This window comes from Vigna unguiculata, chromosome 5 (genome assembly GCF_004118075.2).
Source record: "Vigna unguiculata cultivar IT97K-499-35 chromosome 5, ASM411807v1, whole genome shotgun sequence".
Classification (NCBI taxonomy): Eukaryota; Viridiplantae; Streptophyta; class Magnoliopsida; order Fabales; family Fabaceae; genus Vigna; species Vigna unguiculata.
The window spans coordinates 2,175,289-2,197,600 of NC_040283.1; the positions used below are offsets into that span (position 1 = coordinate 2,175,289).

At 32.8% G+C, this 22,312-nt stretch overlaps 3 protein-coding genes across 4 annotated transcripts; 1 reads left to right on the plus strand and 2 right to left on the minus strand.

Annotated features, from left to right (window-relative positions):
* Nucleotides 1–585: 585 nt before the first annotated feature.
* LOC114185886 (phosphatidylinositol 4-kinase gamma 7-like) lies at nt 586–4,866 on the minus strand. Its single transcript, XM_028073827.1, has 3 exons — nt 4,698–4,866; nt 4,405–4,493; nt 586–3,148 (listed from the first exon to the last, which is right to left on the minus strand). Exon 3 carries the CDS (start codon nt 2,901–2,903, stop codon nt 984–986), a length of 1,920 nt encoding a protein of 639 aa, XP_027929628.1. The 5' UTR covers nt 2,904–3,148; nt 4,405–4,493; nt 4,698–4,866; the 3' UTR covers nt 586–983.
* Nucleotides 4,867–11,554: 6,688 nt separating this feature from the next.
* LOC114185558 (O-fucosyltransferase 27) lies at nt 11,555–16,693 on the plus strand. 2 transcript variants are annotated; one of them, XM_028073364.1, is made up of 10 exons: nt 11,555–11,746; nt 12,192–12,276; nt 13,248–13,318; nt 13,409–13,497; nt 13,610–13,853; nt 14,296–14,408; nt 14,502–14,592; nt 14,672–14,800; nt 14,974–15,521; nt 15,772–16,693. In XM_028073364.1, the coding sequence occupies exons 1-10, from the start codon at nt 11,555–11,557 to the stop codon at nt 16,229–16,231; spliced, it is 2,022 nt and encodes a 673-aa protein (XP_027929165.1). In that variant the 3' UTR covers nt 16,232–16,693. The 2 variants fall into 2 exon arrangements, with proteins under 2 accessions (XP_027929165.1, XP_027929166.1); XM_028073365.1 differs by lacking the exon at nt 11,555–11,746 and having other exon boundaries at nt 13,145–13,318.
* A 1,702-nt stretch (nt 16,694–18,395) lies between these two features.
* Nucleotides 18,396–21,936, minus strand: LOC114183489 (transcription factor BIM2). The gene is made up of 7 exons (XM_028070521.1): nt 21,691–21,936; nt 21,407–21,503; nt 21,196–21,265; nt 21,008–21,103; nt 19,936–20,366; nt 18,981–19,110; nt 18,396–18,698 (listed from the first exon to the last, which is right to left on the minus strand). The coding sequence occupies exons 1-7, from the start codon at nt 21,782–21,784 to the stop codon at nt 18,588–18,590; spliced, it is 1,029 nt and encodes a 342-aa protein (XP_027926322.1). The 5' UTR covers nt 21,785–21,936; the 3' UTR covers nt 18,396–18,587.
* Nucleotides 21,937–22,312: the final 376 nt, after the last annotated feature.

Genomic DNA, 22,312 nt, shown 5'->3' on the forward strand with positions numbered 1-22,312 from the left:
TTTTATATTGTTGTTTGCTCACACTACTTAATCAACATGTTTATGAATTAATTTTCTCTTTGCCTTTTAGTAGAAAGCGTTTTTTGGAACTAAAAGTGAGCATAAGACATGTGAAAGGAATAGAAAAGTTAAAAATAGTACAGGTCAAATGCCGTTGTTGCTGTTTTCTTGCTTATCTTCTTTCTCGATTGCTTTTGAGGGAAAATTTTGACACATTCTAAAATTATGTACAGGAAGGTAAATAAGTAAAGATAAAAAGAAAAAAAAAAAGTGAATTTTACATAAAATAACTCTTCGATTTCGAAAAGAAAAGAAAGTGTTATATATATATATATATATATATATATATATATATATATATATATATATATATATATAATCTTTACTTTTATTTATTTTACTCAATTTTGTATTTCAAGTTTCTTTTAATCTAAGCAACCTACAACCCTTGTTTTCTAATTTATTTTCACTTTATCCTACTTTCTTTCTTTCCCATTTCCTTTCACGTTCAAACACAGGAATGATCATCACAACAAATGGCCGATATATACAAGGGTTTAATGAAACTTCTCCAAAAACATGAAAAGGCAACAAACAAACCACACTAGAAATATCATTTAGATCTCCAAGAAAAACATTTGGTATACACAACTTATTTTGGTATTATCTACTAGTCTCGATTATTCAACATACTACTAACCAGTAAACATAAAGATGAAAAATAGAAAGAAGCAAATGAGGACACATTCTTCACACCTACTGCTGAATAAAATCCCCTGCTCTATTTGCTGATGCAAGACCTCACTACCTGCAATTCTTCACTACTATCTACTCCAGCATACTTCTTCCTCCTGGACTTCCGAACGTAAAGTTTCTGTACTTATTTATCTATATATAATAATTCAATGTGTACCATGGGATGGGACACATTGTAAAAGCTTCTATTATTTATTAACTCGCTTCACCTTTCATCTATGTTCCCCCTAAAATTGGCATGAAGTTCCAAGTCTCTGTCTCTGCTTCTTGCTCGCATTTCCTTGTCTGCAATTAAAAAATGCTGGGATCAACAGCCTCGGAAAATTCTCAAGAAACTGATTCCACCTGTCTTCATCCATATCTGTTAACTTCACGAAACTTGAGCTTGCAGGCAAGTCATTCACAGTTGTATTTCCAGATGAGGTACCAGCTAAAAAGCCACCCTTTTGCTTTATACCCGATGGCTGCCAACCTTTTTCACCAGCTCTCGTGTTTTTCACAGACAAAGATAGCTTTGAAACATTAGGCACCCCATTTCCCACACCATTGTATTCGTGACCACCTAAAGGGGGTAACTCTCCTTCACTTCCAGTCTCGTCCTCCTCCATCACACTCTCCTCTAGTTTACAAAGTGTGTTCCTAACGACTCCATTTCTTGCTCCAACTTGAAAAGGTGACATCACGGACAGTTTCTCTTCTACTTTTGTATTCAAATTCAAATCCTGATACTCACAATCTAACTCAAACTGAATTACATCCTTGTCTACTACTTCTGCTTCAAAAGAAAATAATTCTTCCTGATCTAACTGTTTCTTTGTTTCAATACAGATAAGCTCAAGCTCACTAGGCTCTTCTTCGTGTCCCTGAAATTCCCTACTCATCATTTCACCAATCTCTGCTAGACAAAGACCAAAAGCTGCCGCTTCCTTGAGGAAGATTGTGCAGAGAACTAAAACTCGCAAGCATGCTTCTCGAATCATGGGCAGTTCCATTCTAAGCATGTCTGAATCTCGAAATGGGTCTAAATTATATATGTAGTCGAGTTCGTCATCTGAGAAAGGAATTGATGCCTGAGGCCAATGGATCCATTCAAAATAAGGATCTTCCAAACTTTCAGGGAGACAAAGACCATGATCAATGGGAAAAAGCTCCACCTGGTCAAACCTTCCAGACCCTTCAAGCTTCCTGACCAGAAGATTTCCTGCATGTCTGTCGGTGTTTAAAATTCGCACATCCAAAATCCCAATCCTGTGAACAGCAGCAACAGGGAAACTAGAAGTTCCATGATCACTTGCATCAAAATCATGAGGAATGAACTGCTGTAGTGATGCAATCTTGCTTATTTGTTTCTTGTTATGATGCATACTACCATTGACCCTGTCATTAACGTTAAAAATAGAATGTCTGACCTTCACCAGGGCAGTACAGGGCACATTCGCAAAATGATCATGGTCGAGAAGGTAAGCTGCAACTTCTCTGAAACCTGTCTCCCCAACCCTCACTGAACGTTTCAGTCCTGGTTGTCCAAGAGTTTTGCCAACAAAACCTTTAGGGTTGTTTGGTGCATAAGGTTCCTCATCAGTCGGTTTCACAATAGCAACATTTTCACCGTTACTATTCCGAAAAAAATATGCACCACCTAATCCACCGTGAATGGGAATTGGTTCAATGCCAACTTTTATTGCCTTCATAATATCCTTAACCAGTTGTTTGGTTTCTGCAAACATATCTGAGCAACCTATAACCTCAATTGGCCCACCCTGATCCCTCTGCTGAAGATCCCTGCCAGTAGGTGAAAGGCATGGAGTAGATGAACTCCTGTGTAAAAAAGTCTTAGTGAGAAGAAGTGGAGAATCATTTCTAACCACACTTAGGTCATTCTTCAAGACCATGTCCCCGCATGTAAGGGAGCTTTCCTGAGTTGGAACATTGAATGCAACTTGCAATTTCCTTTTCACAGTATGGGCATTGTCACATCTATCTAATTCCATTCCCAAAACACACCCAGTATCAGTCTGAACAAATACACGTCTTCTCCCAGAAGGCTTTCTTTCCATTTTCTTATTTTCACAACACTCGCTAGGAGGTCCTTTGAAGGTTGCGACCACCATCTCATCATGTACACAGGTGTCCAAATCAGGATACATGAAAGGAAAAGTAGAGGAGGCAAACTTGAATGCCAGCAGCGAAGGTGGCAGTGGCAGAGGGTTTCCCTGTCAGGAAAACACCAAAATCGAATGCCGGCACTTGATGTTGCAGATAAGAGTTTTTTCCATACACAATCATAGTAAATTCAGCAAATGCGACAAAAACTCCCAATGTTCTCACATGACAACAGCTTACTCTACACCACAGATTTCATTCAACAAAACAGCTACATCGGAGATGTCACCTGATAACGCAAGTTGTTAGGAAATGAAAAATAAAATCACTACACCGACATATTGAAGGCAAATTCATTTTCTAAATCTTAATATTCAGTCAAGCATAGGGAAAGGATGTTAAACTTTATCCCAAATTAACAGTCTGACAAATTTAAAATTGGATTTTTAATTAGCTATATTGAAGGATCATAGGTACCTAATTAGTTATAGTAATTGAAAGAAATAGAAGTCGATGTGCATCACCTTCCATCAGTGTAATATATATAATGGCATATCTATCAGCAACTCCTAACCTAACTAAGGAAATCAGTGTTTACCAGTCACAATAAGAACCAGGATAGTTTGAGCTTATGAAAGAAAAAGAGAGGCAAATGATCTCAAGTAAACCCAAGGGGAGAACTAAAATTACGACCATATTCACTTGAAAGTGGAAAGTCCGATGTAATTTATGTTTTCAAAGTTTAATTTTCTTTCGTTTCCTTTACCTAATCTAAACAGTATCATAAAATATAACTTATTCTGGCTGGCATTTCCTCGTACTAAGTGGCCCCCAAAAGAAAGGACTTCTTGAAACATCTTTCAAAAGTTTAAATAATTTAAAATTTCTACGCTCTAACTTCCCTAACCACTCAACTAAAGACAAACCGTCCACCATTATTTAAAGCAATCCGGCCATAAACCTGACACTAAATGCATACTCTATCACAGGATCAAAGTCCACTATCAAAATTCATCAGTAAAATCTGACTGTATCATGCGAATTGGAATAGCCAAATGTGAAACTCTACAGCCCCAACCCAACGATGAATTTGGTTCCTTCTTTTCTTTAGAAACATCAGTGTCAGGGAAAAATACACATTTTTCTCTACACGTATCCACCAGTACACAAATTAGAGGAACACAAGCTTTACCTTGAGGTAAGAATTCACAGATCTCAGGATTCTAATAAATTTAATAATTAAAAATACACTGACAATATTATTTATGTTATCATCTAATCACATGTCAATACTATTGATTTTTATATTGTTTAATAATTACTTAAAAATCAAGAGAACAATAATCTGATTGAATGAAGAACTACTATAATCAATACTGTTATTGTAAGGTAAATTGCGATAGAAGAAGTTTAGAGTAAAAAATGACAAAAATTTCAGAGATCCATCCACAACACATTACAATTCCAGACATTTTAAAATTTTATTCGTTGCGCAAAGATTTTAAAATCAATTAACAAGAAAACAAAACAAGATAAGATTCTCGCCTTTCTTCAGCCTCCAGAAAGAGCCAATAAGCCACAACGCTTACTACCAGAGGCTTCCGCCATCGTTAACGACTTTACCTTCACAGTACCTAAATCAACATCAACAAAATCACAAAGCAATCTTTAGCCTTAATTTCTCGGGAAAAGAAGACGATAATAATAAATTCAAACCGTTTGATTCCTATAAAAACTGAAAACGATTCAGTTCAGAAAATTAATTCAGACGTATATTCTAGATACAAGAAAACAAAAAGAATTAAAACAAGAAGAAGAGGAAGAAGAAAAAGAGTCACCGGCGAGAGGGGGGTCGAAGTGAGAACGATGGCGAGTGGTGCGGAGGCACCGCCGTGAACGGCGGTGGTGAGATCCGAAGAGAAAGAGAATGATGTGCTTCAGTTGGTACTGTCCCGCCGCCCAGGATTTTTCGTTTTCTTGCGAACGAGATAGTACGGTCGATTCTGCTTTTACTCATTCTTATTTAAATCAAATTGATAATTATTATTATTATTTTATAACAGTTTAACGTTTTTTAAAATTCAGAAAATAGTACACTACATCCACAAAATTTGGACACGTGGGGACGTGTGGGTCCACAACAAACACATGGCAGTATTTCAAATGGATATATCGTCTCAACTTTTTTATTTTAATTTTAATTAGTCGATGACGTGATAACTTATAATTATGAATAGTTAAAAATCTAAAATAGATTGTATTTTGTACTTTGTATCATACGATCATCATTATTATTAAAATTGTTGATGAAAATATGATTATCATGAACATTAGTATAATAATATCTTATCTGTCGATATGTAATTGATTTGACATAAAGTTTCTGCCATGGTGGATATGACGCAGTGTGTCTTGACAAAATTAATTATGTAATATTTTTCTATTTCTTTACTTTTCCATGCATTTTAGTATAATTTTCTTTACTATATAATCTCTTAAATTTGTAAAATATATTATATAAAATAGTCTTGGAAAATATATGCATCCAGTGTGATGACGTTATGACGGGCTTATAATTTTTGGATGTGAATACTAATTAAATTATCAACTAGTGTTAAATTATATTTTGGTACAAAATTTTCCAATATTTGATAAATATTTATTATAAAAGTTGGAAAAGATAGAGTATCTCCATCATAAGCTTTTTAGAAGATTCCTTCCTTGTTCTTATTCGTTACAATACGTAACACAGAGAGAACCTGGAAAATCAAGAAAGAGTAGAGTGAAAAAATGGGAACAGCTATTGTTTTTTATTTTCGACGTAATTAAAAGAGAAGAACGAACGATGTCCATATCTCTCTTATGACTTCGAGGAACCCATAAGATAATAGCTCATTTGTTAGTTGTATAATCCAATATTAAGGATTGTGTTTCTTTTTTTCTGTTTGAATAGTTGGTCATGAGGGTGATGTTGTTAGTATAGAATTTGATATTTAGTTAATTTATTTGAAGTTTTGTAGATTTTTAAAAATTTCAAACAAAATACTTAGCTTGTAGATAGGTTAAGAAACATTAATATATTGTTCACATCCCTCAAGTGAGTTGTATTTAGTAACGATTTTCATTATTTATCATTGTAAAAACTCAAGTTGATGAAAGGATAACACAAGTGAAAATTTGTAATTTGAGTAAGAGATTGCAACTTTCTCCTCTAAAAGTGTTGACCCTCAGGCCACAACAAGTTGGTTGCTCAAGCAAGAATGTTGCAAGAGTTATGAAATTTTGTAGATCATGCAATCACGTCAATGCACTTAATGGAGAATTTGTTGATCAAAGTGTTGATGAAACATTGAATCTCATTACAAGAACGTCTAAGCGTGTAAAGTAGATATTTGAGAAATAAGTGGCAAAAGCTGTTGGGTAAACTTAAATGGTAATTGAGAAAATACTTTAAGACTAGAAGTTCACTAGTAGTATTTTGATAGTAGTTGGATAAGTTTATTTATTTTGGTTTGTTAGTTGTTATATTTAATGTACGTGGTTGAATGGTCAAGTTAAAGAGTCTATAAAAAGATTATGTAATGTTCATTGTAAAATACAACAAATCTAAATATAGAGAGTGTTTATCGTGAGAGACCTGTTCATCAACAAATATAGTTTTAATCTATGTAGGTACACTCAAGCACACATGAGGATACTTAAATGAGTTTTTTTTTTTTTAATTATGGAAAGTGACGAGGTTGGTAAAGAGATACATGGATGTAATATGTATGATAATGTATAATATGTATATTGTGATGTACATTGTTGAGAATGATGGTAAATAATATGTACATAAGGTGATACAAACACTCACATATTACAATAATTATATGAATCCAATGTGTGTAACATCATTTTTGTGAGTCAATGCAATGACATTGAGAGAATCTCAGACAATGGTTCAAAATATTGTATTGTTCGTAAATATTACGTAATCAAAAAGTTTTTTTTCTAATATAAATCAACAAATGTTTCCTTGGTAATATCATTTCTTCAAATAGTTCCAAGGAATAACTTCTCATGAATCCATAAAACAAATTCAATAATATGTATAAACGAAGTACAAAACCAACATAAAATTATTGTATTATTAGACCACTACCAATTATAAAGAAGATTAAAGGTAAGTGATATGATAACAGAATCATTAATAAATTGAATATTGACTTTGGAAACCATGACAAGTTTCATATTATATTTCTTATGTATATTCATAATCATTTTGTTTCTAATTAGAAGGACAAATACAATCTGCTTCCTACAAATTTCATTTGAATGGAAATAAGATGAACTGGACATATGATTCATATGAGATTCACTATAGAAGCTTCAATAATTTAAATATGAAATTCAATTTTTTGTTTAATAATGACAATTTTTTAGAATTATAATAAGTGGTATGTATATGTAAATATGATTATATAGAAAATGTTTAAGGATGTTGCGTATTTAATAGCATGAGATAGGTTGTATGTCTGAATAACAATATTATGAATTATGGGATTTCATTTAGAGACAAATAATTGGATAAATGGACACTAAATATTTGTGTGATGACTTAATAGTTATCAATGAAGTATTGGTATGATATGTTGAGATATGGTGCAAATATTAAATTAAAATAATTGAAAATACATTAAAATTTTATTGAAATATGAAGTCTCATACTATAAACTGTTAATGAAAATTTAGTATTCTAAGTTGAGAGTTAGTTATACTCAACTAAAAAAAATAAAACATAGAAATCACTTTATTATAAAAGATTATACAATAAACCTATTTAAAATAATTTTAGTTCTTGAACTATGATGTGAAATTGAAATTCATTTATGTCCAGAAACTTTGACGTATTCTGGTTTCAAACTTAAAAAATGAAAAAATATAATTCTTTTAATCTAATTACGATAAATTTTTTACGTGTCAAATGTATTTCCTAACAAACATTAAAGTGAAAACCAAATGATATAAATAATTCAAATGACAACATGAGATGTGATTGACATGTAAAAAAAATATCGTAACTAGATTAAAATATTATATACATTAATTTTTAAAGTTTTGTAATTAAAATGATCAAAATTTTGATCAAAAACAAATACTAATTTTATATCAAAATTTATAAAAAAAATATATTTAACCCAAAAATATATTATCATACATACTAGATCGATGACAAATGTTAATATCCTTATAAACCTAATAATAATAATAGTGAAGAAATAATTAATCTTTATTTATATGATATAAATTGGTATATGACCTTAAATACACTTGGCATTAAACTATTAATATATAAAATGTTATTGATATATAAATTGTTATTAAATACTTAATGAAAAAAATAATAATTACACAAAAGGAAAGTTTGTGAATTTGACGAGGAGTAATTATACTCTAAGGTCATGTTTTCCTAAAATGAAAAGGAATGAATGAACAATGTATAAAAGTAGGGTTTGATTTGATGGCACATGTAGAATTGAAAAGATCTTCTCTCACAAAACAAAAGCTACAATAAATGAAGAAGAGCATTGCATAAATACCAAACGTTCCAAATGAGCAATAAATAGTGTCTCTATCAACCGTCGCAAAATAATAATAACATATTACTACACTTCACTTACCACCTCTGCTTCTCATTAAAAATACAAATATGACTCCCAATTTTCAAACCAACACTCAAATGTTCAACGTCTCTGTCTCTGTCTCTGTCCACTCTCTCATTTTACACACGCATTCAAACATTCCATTAATTTTTTATTTTTTTTTAACTAAAATTCCATTCTATTTATTTATTGTGAAAAGATGTGGGATAAATTATATTGTTAACACAGCCAGGTGTTTAAATTAATGTAACCACATGCTTTCATTTTCCTTAAAAAAAGGTATTACGTTACATTAACAAGACACATTTTAGGTTAAGAAAGGCAAAAAAATAATTTCTTAATATGAGAAAAGTGAGGCCTTAGTGGCATAGCTGTCCATAAGAATTAGGTACTTGACTACTTGTTAGGTCCTCCGGTCAAAGGAGAAAAAGTTTTCTATCTGTTTAATCTGTCACAATATCAGGTAGTTTTAATATTAAAAAAAGAAGAAAAGTAAATTAGGGTTTTTAAATATAAAAAAAATTCTTCAATCGCGTATTCTTAATATATATATATATATATATATATATATATATATATATATATATATAAAATATGCATTTTCATAATAATTTTATAAATTTAAATATTTAAAAGATGTGAGTTGGTGTTTTTATAATTATTAATTTCATGTTAGAAGTGAGTTTAAAGTCTAGTTCAACCTCATAAAACCGATTAGTTTGTAAGATGAAATTTACACTCCATTTATATAGTGTGATATGAGTTTTTTGTACGTCGTACGCCTAATTTTTTTGAAATATTTTCAATTGTTTTAGTAGATGGGGACGGAATTGTTGGAATCGATGTTCCCTTTCTAAGAGCAGAATCGAAATATAACGTCGAACAAATAAGTGTAACTGTTGAGTTCTATGATGATAAGCTTAATGAAGTAAGTTATACTAATCCTACTATTGTGAAAAAATATGCTAATCGTGTTCAATTGGATAAAATTTTTGAATATTATCTCTAATCGACGTGATTTTTCTAACATTTCGTGCGGTTAAAAACATTGATTAGTTTGATTTTAAAAATCATATGAATATAATTTGATAATTTAAAAGAAAACTAAAAATGGCGTTTTCTTTTAATAATTTTAAAGTTGAACTAACTAACCAGTATTATTCCTGTAAAAATGTCCTTTCATTTCAAACAAAATTTTAAATACAATTTTTAGTGTTTCAGTATCGTTATTTAATTAAAATTAATGTTTCTTTTTCGTAATTCATACAATAAAAATTACACTAAGATTATTTATAAAATAATTTCTACTTCTGGTCGAAAAATCACAATCAAGATACGATATAAGTTTATGTCCTTTTCCTTGGGTCTCACCGTCACCGCACGTGGCCCATCTCAATAATGGTATTGTGAAAAATAATTTATATTTTCAATCACTAAGAAATTAATGTTACCATAAAGCAAATTCATTATTCGTGTAGATAAAATTTTATAAGATTAAGAAATTATCATATAAGATGATTTAAAAATAAGTAGTAATTAAAAATATTGTTGCATTATTGAACACAGTTTTTAGTTAAACTGTATTTCGTGGTGTTTCTTAATTTTATTCTTATGAAATAAAATTCGTGGAATTTATAATTTTGTAAACTTGGTCGAAGTCAATGTTTGATTAATCTTAATTATGTATTTTTTTCATTGAGTCTATTACTTTTCTTGACATAATAAATTCATATTATTTATTTATTTTTCTCAATTGGGTGACTGAATATTATTTTTGTTTAATCATCTTAGTTATTTGTTCTTATGATGTGTTAATATTTAAAAACTCAGTTTTGTAACTAATTTACAATTGATTTTTATTGTTGGATGAGAGTAAACTAAAACAAAGAAGAAAAAAACAAAAATCAAAGTACAGTGTTGGAAGATTGTGAAGGTCGTCGAAAGAATTTTATTTTCATCAACGTATTTTCGTTTTCACTTTTTTTTTTCAATCTCATTTCATGTTTGTTTTGGTGTTCAATCCCACTATTGTTCCATAGCCTCCTAGTACAATAGTTCGGTTTTTTATTTATTTTATTTTCGTTTTTGTTTATATTTATCTAACAATGAAAATCACCTATTATATTAACTATAAAATTATAGTTTAATATTAAAATTACATAAAATAATATTTTAGCGACAATTGAACAAGATAATAGGGTAAGAAAAAAATGTTGTTGGATACTATTTGACTATTTATGTAGGAGTAAAATCAATCATAAAAAAATTAAACTTTTGTATTTGTAAAGAAAAAAGAAAGTAAAAAATAATAAATGATAACGTTTAATGAAAAGTATTTTCGGTGTCACCTAATAAAAAAATAATATAAACTCAATTGAACAAAAAATATTGTAAAAATACTCAATAAATAAATAAAAATTAACAGAAACTCAACTTAAAATACCTAAATTTATCAAATACTTGAAACTTATTTGAACTTTAAAATTAACATTTAAAATATTTATATCATGGATGATTGATTCGAAGTGAAGTGAATTATTATTTATTAGATTTTTTTTAATTACATAAATATTATTAATAAAAACCACAATCATAAGTATCCTTTGATAAGTTATTTATGAACAAAAACAGTTTTCTTAAATCTTATATAAATATCATATAAAAGTTACTATTTACCTGCTCTGTGTTCATTGGTTAGCCTAGACACGGGTGCAGGATCCGTTTCCATGTCCATGAAACTGTTAAACTTTGTTGGGAGGAAAAGAAAGAAAAAAAATGCAAAACAAATTTTTGAAAAGAAAAAAATAGAAAGAGAAAGAGAAGAAGATAGAGAAGCTGATCCTGTCCTGATCCAACTCGAACAAACAAAAGACTCTCTTGTTTGTGGCTATGTATGAAGACATGAGAAAACATGCTTTAACACGTGCCTTTTCAACCCCATTGCTTCCAACGCTTTTCTCATTCTGACTATTCCACACTTCCTTCTTCTCTTCTCAGTTCCTCTTCTCAAGAGAGAGAAACAGTGAGACATTTTTTTTTCTCACTTCTCAATGAAAGGGGAACTGAAAATGAAGTCAAAGATGAAATGGGTTGGCCTGTTTGGCCTCGTGCTCTCTGCTTTCTCTATCTTTATTCACTTCCTTCTTGCTAGATTCACTCAAATGGGTGCTGCAGACTATGAGTCCTCCATCACAATCTTCTCTTGGAGACCCATCTTCGAGAAACCGATTCCCCCCACAAATGTAATCCTCTAATCACATATCTCGCCCAAAGATCTCACCTTTTTCTACAATTTCAAGTGGGGTTTTACCTTTGCATTGCTTTGGTATCCCCAACATTCTAGGGAGTGTTGATGGTTCCAAGTTTCGGCTTTGTGCTCTGGAAAATGACAAGGGACAACATTCCGTGTCATTTTCCGCGTGTTGCTCTAGTTATATGCTGTGCTGGTTTCTGCTTTTCTCTTTTTCATCGAAATAAGCTTAACAACGTTGCTTTTGTTCATTGGTTGGGATCAGTCGCTTGCCTCGTTTAACTGAATTTGGAGCACGGTGTGGCTCCTATGTATTCGATTCACTGACCAATTAGCTTCTGGAGTCTGTTTTCATTTGTGGATTTTTTTTTTTAATTTTGTTCTTTGTCCCTTTATTTTTCTGTTTCAAATATTTGTTCTTGTTATTTGTGCTGCAGAGTCCCTCTCATAGAAGATTATGGGGTCCGGTGAAGCGTCTTGAATCACTGTATCCGGATTCAAATCCGCAAGGAAATTATGCTGGTGAGTTCAATGTTTCATCTTTTTTACTGAACACTTCTATTGCTTGAAACATCACAGGATTTTGTACTGGTCTATTTGATATTGACTTTTCTGCTTACCAAACTTGTGATTTATTTTGGGGTTGTCTATCTGCTAAAGTGAGTTGAGTATTGATTCTGAACTTTAACAAAACAGGTCATCTATAGAAAATTTTAGGCACCTTTTTCCTGGCTTTTCTATACTACTATTACTATAAGAAATGGACTTAGGAGTATCTGGTTATGTAAAGCCAATGCAGTGCCTCTGTCATATATAAGCATGTGATGTGATATTGTGTGACTGGAACTCGTTCCCTTCAGTTTAGTGCTTATTTAGGCAAAATCGTTTTTCTTTCCATGATAATTGAGTCTAAATTTATGTCTTATCCTTGGGGTAGTAGTACTGCTTATGTTTGTGTTTCTCATTGATGAGCAATTATATCACCTACTTCAATAAATCAATAATAACATGCTTCATTGACAATATAAGATATCAAGTTATCTGAAGGGGTCTGTGGAGTTTGAACTTCAGTATGCGTATCTCCATATTAATGTCTTTGTAAGAATGTTTGATCACTATGATCATATGTTGCCCTGACCTTATATTTCCTCTAGCACGTGTATTTCCTTTCATTTTCTGCCTTGTTTTTGTGTGTACATAGCAAGATTGTGAGACTTTGTCGCTCATAGTCCCAAAGATTTCACCATGCAAATTATCAGACATTTGGATCTTTAAATATGTTGCTCACCATGCATTTGATTTTGTTTCTCTATGTTTTTATATGTAAGATATATTGTACTTTAAATACCATTTCCTTTATTTTCATACTTTATGTTACATGTAAAATCAGACAAGTTCTTTGCTGGAGGGAAGAGACTTGTGCTTCTGTAAGTTACTGTTTAATTTTTTATCTCTCTCTCTCTGAAAGAAAATATCTCTATCTTTCCTCACAGATCCTGTTTCACAAACAAATGGATTTATTTTTGTTCGGATACGAGGTGGTTTTCATGAGATCAGGAATTCGGTAAGGGTGGTTCTAAGTTTTAAGGTTTTAAGACATGTTATATTTAAATCATACTGAGCTGAACCTATAGCATTATCTTGTTTTTTTCAGATATGTGATGTTGTTGTGGTTGCTCGACTCCTCAATGCTACATTAGCTATGCCTGAGATCCAATCAACAACCAGCAGCAAGGGAATAAGGTTACTATTCTTCCATAAAATTACTGAAGCTTACGTTTAACTCAGTCTAATGTGATCTAAATTATGTGTTTAAACTATTTCACTATTTTTTTGTATAATTATTTTTATGCAGCTCTCAGTTCAAGAGTTTTGCATACCTATATAATGAAGAGCAATTTGTCCTATCATTAGCAAAAGACATCACTGTTGTAAGAACTCTTCCAAAAGAACTAAAAGGTGCAAGGAGAAAGAAAGAGATACCTGTCTTTAGAGTACCATATTCAGCATCACCTTTTTATTATTTTCATCATGTTCTCCCTGTATTAAAGTCACATTCGGTGGTTGAACTAGTTGTTTCAGAAGGTGGATGCTTGAAGGTAAAGGCAGCTTTTGCTCAACCTATCCATAACCTGTTTTGATCTAAATTTTCCTTCCAGAGTTCAAAGTCAAAGGTTTATTTTTTGAATTTGTTTATTTTTGTTTGAATGGAACTGGCTTGGTGAAATCTGTAAACACTGCCGATCTTATAATTCTGGGCATTCTATGATGTGTAGAAGAACAATTTAAATGTGGGTCATTGAGGAACTTTGTTTTATTACTTTACTGGGATTGGTATTCTTAGTTTCTGAATTAGGGTTTTGCCACATTGAGTAACGTACAACACTCATGCTGCTATCTTTCTCAATCTTCTGTCTTTAGTTCATAAGCTTGCAGTTGCACTACACCACTCAAAGCTGTTAGTTTAAAATGGTTATTATTTTGCCTTTATTAAAAGTACCTACAAGTGATTGTTTCTCTTTGCTTTCCCTCCCTTCTTAGGCCACTCTTCCTCCCGATTTTGAAGAATATCAAAGGTTGAGATGCAGAGTATCTTTTCACGCTCTTAAGTTTCGACAAGAAGTCCAGGAACTTTCTGCTAAGATTTTGCAGAGGCAAGTTCACTGCTTCTCTCAATTAAGTTTGTTCTTCTCATTCATACTCTTTCTCTCCTGTTGGCTTATGTATAGTTCATTATATGATTGCAGGTTACGAGCTCCTGGCCGTCCATTCATTGCATTTGACCCTGGCATGACTAGAGAATCTTTAGCATATCATGGTTGTGCTGAACTGTTCCAGGTATATGATCAATCAGGGATAACTGTCTCTTAAACTTCGTCATCTCGTCATATTTGAGCTATTATGGTCTTTTTGCTAGGATGTACATACTGAACTTATTCAACACAAACGGTCTTGGATGATTAAACGTGGAATTGTCAAGGGGAAGCTTTCAATCAACTCGGCCGAAGAAAGACTAAAAGGCTCCTGTCCTTTAATGCCTGAGGAGGTAAGATTTTCTTTTAGTTGTTTATAGTCAAGTTAATGTGCAATGAATTGGTAGGATACTCTCTCCAAAGATTGATCATTTACATTTATTGCAGATGTATAGTTATGCCATATGTTTTGAGAGAGAGAACTACCCTGGTTGATTATATGATTTACCATTCTGATCTCTTGCAGATTGGTACGCTTCTGCGTGCATATGGATACTCAAGGGATACGATTATATATGTATCTGGGGGAGAAGTCTTTGGTGGACAAAGGACATTGATCCCTCTTCATGCTATGTTCGAAAATGTTATTGATAGAACTTCTCTAAGCACTCCTTGGGAGATGATTAGGCTCTATGGGCAAGAGGTGAAGCTTGTTGATACTCCTGGACCACCACCTTTCACTGAAGAAGTAACAAAACGTGCAGCTTGGAAAAATGCAGGTCCACGTCCTCGCCCGCTTCCTCCGCCTCCAGCGAGGCCGAAATCATACAACATAGAAGGTTGGTGGGGTTGGGTTGCTGAGAGTGATAACGAGCCTGATAGTACAGTTATGGAACTGAGGACCAATGCCCATAAATTACTATGGGAGGCTATTGATTATGTGATTTGTGTTGAAGCTGATGTATTCATCCCTGGATTTGACCTTGACGGTAAGGGGCATCCAAATTTTGCTAGCTTGGTGATGGGCCACAGGCTATATCAGTCAGCAGCATCAAAGACATTTAGACCTGACAGGTAAATACCTCTATTTTCAATGTATGTAAATGCAATGTTTGCTTGAAAGTTCCAATTCTTTCCAACACCTTAATACAATGTTTTTTGTCAGTTGTGCCATTAAAAACTAAGACAACTAAAAGCAATGTATTCGAGCAAGATGATTAGGAAGATTTGCTAAATTCATATGTAATTACAAAACAGAATCTTCATTAATACCATTTAAAGATGGGCAGTTTTAATACTTTGTGATCATAATACATTGGTGCAGAAAGGAAGCTGCTAAACTTCTAGATGAGATTCGGCAGCACATGCATCATGCAAACCGTACATGGTTAGAATCAGTTCGCAGGCATTTGACAAAAACATTACTTGATGGAATTATAGAAGCATCAAATAAATCAAAGCTACAATCCTTTCTCTCTCATCCAGTACCTGAATGCTCTTGTCTCCGGCGTGACTCCTTTGAAGTATCAAAGAATTCTTCTAGCCCTTCAACTTCCCAATTATGGAAAGCTCTCAGTGTCACTCGCCGGTGTCCCGCATGGATGGACAGCGGTCCAATTTCTCTATCGAAAGATAAGGAAAATGAAGAGGTTGTAGATGAGGATGATTCTGTATCCGAGTTATTCTTTAGAGAAAGTGCTGAAAATCATGAAGGTGATGCAGAAGTGAACAATAAAGAAGAAAATCAATTTGAGGATCAAGAAGATGAGGGTGGGGATAGGTGACATCAAGCTTATGTGTTGCTGGTTCATCTGGCAATTAATAATGGATTTGCATTCTTCAGATTCATGTACATAATCAATTGCTGCTTCCAAATGTTGCTTACTGGATTCAGCTTTGGGTGAGAGAAGCACTAAAAGCCGCGTATATATGGCTCTGAACTTCTGAAATTCAGAAAACATGTTTGCTGAGAATCATCAGATGACATTAGTTTTTTCTCTTTGGCTCAAGTTCTCAAATATATAGGCTAATTTGTTGACAACATTGTCAGTTTTGTTGTAACTTTGCATGATCTTCGTGATTAATATTAGGTTTAAGTGCAGTTTGAATTCTTTGCTACTAAAACTTCCTGCTTTTTGCTGCACATACTCAGACTGTACTAATTTAACTCATTTTTATACCTGGTGAGAGAAGTAAATCATCACCCATATTATTTACTTAATGAATACACCTAAGATATTGTTATATATTTTCTCCCAACTTTTCTTTCAACTTAAGTAGCCATTATTTACTTAAGTTTCTGATCTTTATAAAAGATTAAAAATTTCAATTTCTTTTTGTTTTACAAAAGGTTTTATATTCTCGTTCACTTAAACAGTTTTACTATATTTTTTCATTGGAACTATGGATTAAGATCTAAGAAACTTACAATATTTTTTGAAGTCCGGAACTGATGTAGAAGTGTGGAAAAACAGATAATAAAATGAATGGCATATATAACCTTGGTATTCTCTCATGCATGTACGTAGAAACCGCCTATTATGGTAAGCATCAAAGTGGAGTTATTGGCATCAGACAGAATATTTATTCAAGTGTGGTCCAAGTACCAACCAATACATCCAAGTGTGGTCCAAGGAAACTTATGCCTTTCATATGAACCAGCACCTCATTGAAAATGGCAGAACGTGAGTTTATTGGTGAAATCAATCTAGTTGTGGCAAACTCCAAAATGGCATTGCTCCATGACAAATGTGAAGTATATGCAACAAAACCTACAATTTGTACATTTCAGATTATTTTTTTCTGAATGCCTTACTTCTTTTGGGTCGCAGGAAGAAATGTACAATTGCTTTTCATGGACAATGGAATGACCCTAATACTTTTTCAAAATCTTAACACTTTCTTACGAGTATTATCTGGAGTGTAATAAAAAAAATGTTAAATTGCATATTTTGGAAGTCTTTCAAAAAATTGAAATTAGAATAAATCTAAAATAAATAATCTAGAATTAGTATTTGATCATTTTGGATTATTGATTTTGTAAAACTTCATGGAAATTTTTATCTTTAAAGAACACATTTCTGGAAAATTTCAAAACCAATTGTAGAAAGTTCACTGCCAACTTCTAAAAAAGCCAACTTTATGAAAGGTGCTAGTTTTGAGCATATATTGCAAAAAACTTCTCCATGAGGCTGTGCAAAATTGTAGTTTTGTTTATAAAAGTAAGTGGGGTAATAGCAGTATTTTATCATATTCGGGATATCCTTTTTTTGTAAAGGATTCTGAAATTTCAATATTTTGCTGTAATGAGTAATGAAAAATTACAGGAAAAAATTACCAGGGTGAAAAAAGTAATTGTCAAAGAAATGTTCCCCAGTTGGTTGTGGGATGTCATGCAAATACTTTTGTGGTCCGTGTCCTTGACAAGGATATTTTCCGGCTATATACTTTATTTATCCACTGTTTTTAGGATTTGACACATTGAACTTGCATGATAAGATTATCTTCAATGATGAATTTTCTGGCAAAGAATGATTAACTTGAGCAATCTCATTTAACAAATTTTATTATGGGAGTAAATGAAGTAATTGGCAAACAAAAATATTGATAATGATTATCGACTTCATGGCTTATTACCAGAACATTCATTCCCTTGTTACGTGACACAACTTGAACAGGTTCTGGATACAAGTCATTTCGAGAAGTAATCTCATCATTAACAATAATATATTGTGTAATTTCTAACAAAATTTTGATGTGACTTATAAAACATGATGTAATTCTCACACGGGTAAACTCTCATCCAGACTGGCAATCGAATGAACATGGCCTACAAGAATTGGCAGCATTAATACTAAAAATTATCTTTTAAAGAAATGTCAAAACCATGAGTTTATGACATTGAACTATCAGGTAGACTTGAAGGCAATAAAATGGAAAATTGTTGTGGAAGCACAAACCTATGTGACATTTTATTTCTGAATGTCTTGGTACCAAAACCAGTATCCTGAAATAATATACATTTTATCTGGCTCTAACCAGCATGGCAAAAATGAACTGATCCACCCAATCCCTCTTGTTCTCTCATCCGAGGACAAAAAAAATAATGAAACTCATGACAAAATAAGCATGAAGGGATCTCTAGCTTGCTTCTTGTCTGAGCCTCTTTGAACTTTGTTCGGATTCAATATTGCAGTAATCAACTCCAGAAACTGATATTGCTGGATTGCTCACAAATTGATTTTCATGAACCTGAATAAACAAATAATATACGAGATTAATTTTAGAATTTGATTAGAATGCACTGACAAAAGTAACAATATTGATTTACTAGTTGTAAATTGGCCAGTTCAGTTATAAAGATATACGTTGTTATCAACTTCCTCTAACTTTTCTTTCTAATGAATAATACTGTCATACGCCAATTCTATGCCAAAAGGGCAATAACAATGCTGCAAAGTATCTTCCAAAAATAATTCAATTCAATACAAGTCAGAACAAACTTGGTAATAAAAACATGGAGCATAAACGAACCTTTGAACTATATGGAGAGGGGACCAACCCAGCATTTGCTCGTCTACCAACATCAATTTGCACCGAAAGATTAGTCTGGGACATATCTACCCCGGAAGACTGTAGCACTTGCGTGAGAGTGTCTAAAATTCTGTTAAAACACATAAAAACTGGATCAACAGTGGCATGAATGATATATTCCCTTCAATGATGCTTGAGGTAATTGACTCAAGTGCTAAAGAATTAATGTCCCTAAAAGGCAAAGTTGCATATTAAGAAGGTGAAGAAGAAAGCAATGTCAAATGCAACAACTTTGTGGGAACAGAAAATTCTCTTGCCAAATTTCCTCCCCTTTATTTGAGGGATAGATTCCCACGCTCAATTGTAAGTACAATTTCCAACATTTTACTTTTGACAAGATGAATTCATTCACTTTAATACAAGATTTCGACAAGATTTAAACTGATAGTAGTAATTTCAAACAACAGAGTAAGATTTGTAAGGTTGAGAGATAAGAGAAAGAAGATTCCAGATTATAAGAGAGATCTAACTGCCTATAACAAACATATAACTACCAGTAAGAGTCCTAACAAGTTAGTTGGGGAGTTAAACACTATCGTACCTATAAACTACTAAAAAGAGACGAAAATTGTCTTCTGCTGAGTTACTATACTCAAATCAAGAACAAAGAAACAAACAAGGAAATTCCTGATTGGTTTCAAAGAGCATAATTCCATGCAATGGACAACAGCACACATGAGGGGATTATTCATATGATACTTTGAGCTATAAATGGTTACATATATAGATAGATCCCATTCTTCTCACTGTCATATAAGTTACTTACTATTCAGGAAGAATTATTAATTATGAACTCCTAACACATTGCTCACGCATTCTAAATGTAGTTTCAAGCAAATAATTAACACAAGATTGATGAAGAAAAACTACTGTTGAACTTATACAACAAACTCACCCTTGAGAATAGGCACTAGAAATGCTATCTGATCCAGATTCAATCACTAGCTCCTCCGGTTCCTTCATTGTACTATCATGTGGAAGAATATAGTTGCCCTTGTTTGATTTATCAAGCCACAATTGTGGCTGGGTGTGGGAATGCATGTCAACGTTAGAAACAGATTCCTGAAGATGTTGGGTTGCCATACCACTGCTAACAACTGGATCAAACATGTCCAATCGCATTTGCATGGTCAGGGGAACTGCTTCTGTTGATGAACCAGGGACGTGGCCCTTCTGAACAGTCATCATTGAGAAGTCAGACTCCATAGGGTTCGGTACATTTCCGGGAAACAGTGGAGAGGCACTGTTATTTTTCTCATCAACAGACCCATTTTGTATAGTTTGAGAAGGATCTGTAGTATTTTCAGCATGCCCGTGATGATTTCTCTGAAAATAACAAGATGAAAACAATAAACTTTAGATTAAAAGTTACTGTCACTATTTCAAGGCAGTAAGCCACAACCAACCATTGTGACAAATAGTTCACTGAAGTTGCCACAATGCCATCCCTGAATTCATTCAACTATGCATACTGGGCTACTTGCTCTGGAAGAAAAAGGATATTGTAAATTAAAAAAAAAAAAAACTACAAGAAGACGTATGAGTTCAGAGAAACAGCTTAAAGTAGCGAAATCCTAAGCTTGAAAGGTACTTAAACTGTTGTATAAGAAATTTTATGCAGTGGCAGCATGAGTACATGACATATGACCAAGTACATAGGTGAGCCGAAATCCATGTTGGTGACCCTGCTTAGTGGGAATAAGGCTTTGTAATCATATCTGTTTCTTTTGCCGTCTATATAAAATGAATCCTTATACAATCAGAGAATTGCAAGTCTCACAATGTCGAGCAATTGTGTCGGTCCAAATTTCAATTATATTGCCCTTGCAAGATCCAATTTCAGATAATGGGTAGAACCATATCAGGAAAGCTATTGCCATGCATTTCGCAAGATTTCATAAATCAAGGTCCAGAGTGAACACACAAACTGAAAAATATTTACATTACACCATTGCATATAACTTTACCCATGGAATTAGCTTCGTTGGCTCCTGACTCCATCCTTCATAAGACTGCTCATAAATTTGTAACTTTTCCTGTAGGAACTGAATATACTCGATAACCTGAAAAAAAAATTCTAATTTAGTTTACAAGAAAAAGAATTATCCATTAAGATGTACACAAGAAACAAATGGTTAAATGTCGAATGAAGCACCTCCAACAAGAAGGATGCCTTGTCTCTTTTTTGATCATTTTGAGGTATGAGATCTCTCAGAACTTGAAACCTGGCAGACAAACATAGTTTTTTTTTTCAAGCAACCAAACATTGCCTAAATACTAACACAATCACATCACACTTCCAGTAAAAATCTACACTACAGACACGAACAATGAACTCAACAACTACTTTTTAATTCAAAGCTCACCTTTCATTAATCTTGCTCCTTCTACGTTGCTCAGTCTCTGAATGCTTCGAACGATGCGTATTCCCCCTCTTCCCCGTGCTGGGTTCGTCCACCTTTACTGCCAAGTCACACAAGGTAATAAATAACCATGTTCAAAATTGAAAATTGAATGGCAGAATGCCATCGAAAAGGCAAAAAGATAAGAACTTTTAGACCCCCATCAATGAATCAATCGATAAACCCTGTGGGGTGTTGCACAGACAAACCACACAGAGAGAGAGGGAGAGAGAGAGAGAGAGAGAAACCTTTGTTGAGAGAGGCAGAGGTGTTTGCAGTTAGGAATTCTTCTTCTTCATCGTCTTCCAATTCATCTTGATGCCCTTTTGCAGACCTAGCCATTAGTTTCGTCCAAGTGGAAAAATTTTGCTGAGAAAATTCGAAGAGAAAGGAAATGGTATGAAAAGTGCAATGTGTAGAACCAAACTAGTAGCAGTGGTACGAGGACACCACGAGTTTTAACTGAATCGATACCTAATCTCACCGAAATTTTCTGATTAATTTTATTAGGAACACAACAGATAAATTTGAAGTAATTAATCAACATAAAATCCGAATTACTATAAAATTATGTCTGTCGCATACAAGTTCGGTTTGTTTAGCTTTTGATCAGTTGTACTACGTTATATAAATAAATGTAAATACACAAAGAGAATAAATAAAGTTATTTTTCTTGTTCTATCATAATTCAATATTCAAATGCGAATTAATTGTTTAATTGAATTATGAAAAAAAATAAACAGGTAATAGAGTTTTTAATTTCTACTATATAATTACAAAATATTTTTTTCTCTCTAAATAAAAAGTATATTCTTTATTCATTTTATTCTGTAGATTCATGTGTATTTTTAAAATTCTAGTGAACTTTTA

Bases quoted from the DNA above. Each gene is read 5' to 3' on its own strand.
- LOC114185886 (XM_028073827.1), bottom strand. From the start codon at position 2,903: ATGTATCCTGATTTGGACACCTGTGTACATGATGAGATGGTGGTCGCA.
- LOC114185558 (XM_028073364.1), top strand. From the start codon at position 11,555: ATGAAAGGGGAACTGAAAATGAAGTCAAAGATGAAATGGGTTGGCCTG. The intron at 11,747-12,191 runs GTAATCCTCTAA...TTTGTGCTGCAG, and splicing joins AACCGATTCCCCCCACAAAT to AGTCCCTCTCATAGAAGATT. The intron at 15,522-15,771 runs GTAAATACCTCT...ACATTGGTGCAG, and splicing joins AAGACATTTAGACCTGACAG to AAAGGAAGCTGCTAAACTTC.
- LOC114183489 (XM_028070521.1), bottom strand. From the start codon at position 21,784: ATGGCTAGGTCTGCAAAAGGGCATCAAGATGAATTGGAAGACGATGAA. The intron at 21,504-21,690 runs GTTTCTCTCTCT...GTGACTTGGCAG, and splicing joins CTCTGCCTCTCTCAACAAAG to TAAAGGTGGACGAACCCAGC. The intron at 21,266-21,406 runs GTGAGCTTTGAA...TTTGTCTGCCAG, and splicing joins AGGAGCAAGATTAATGAAAG to GTTTCAAGTTCTGAGAGATC.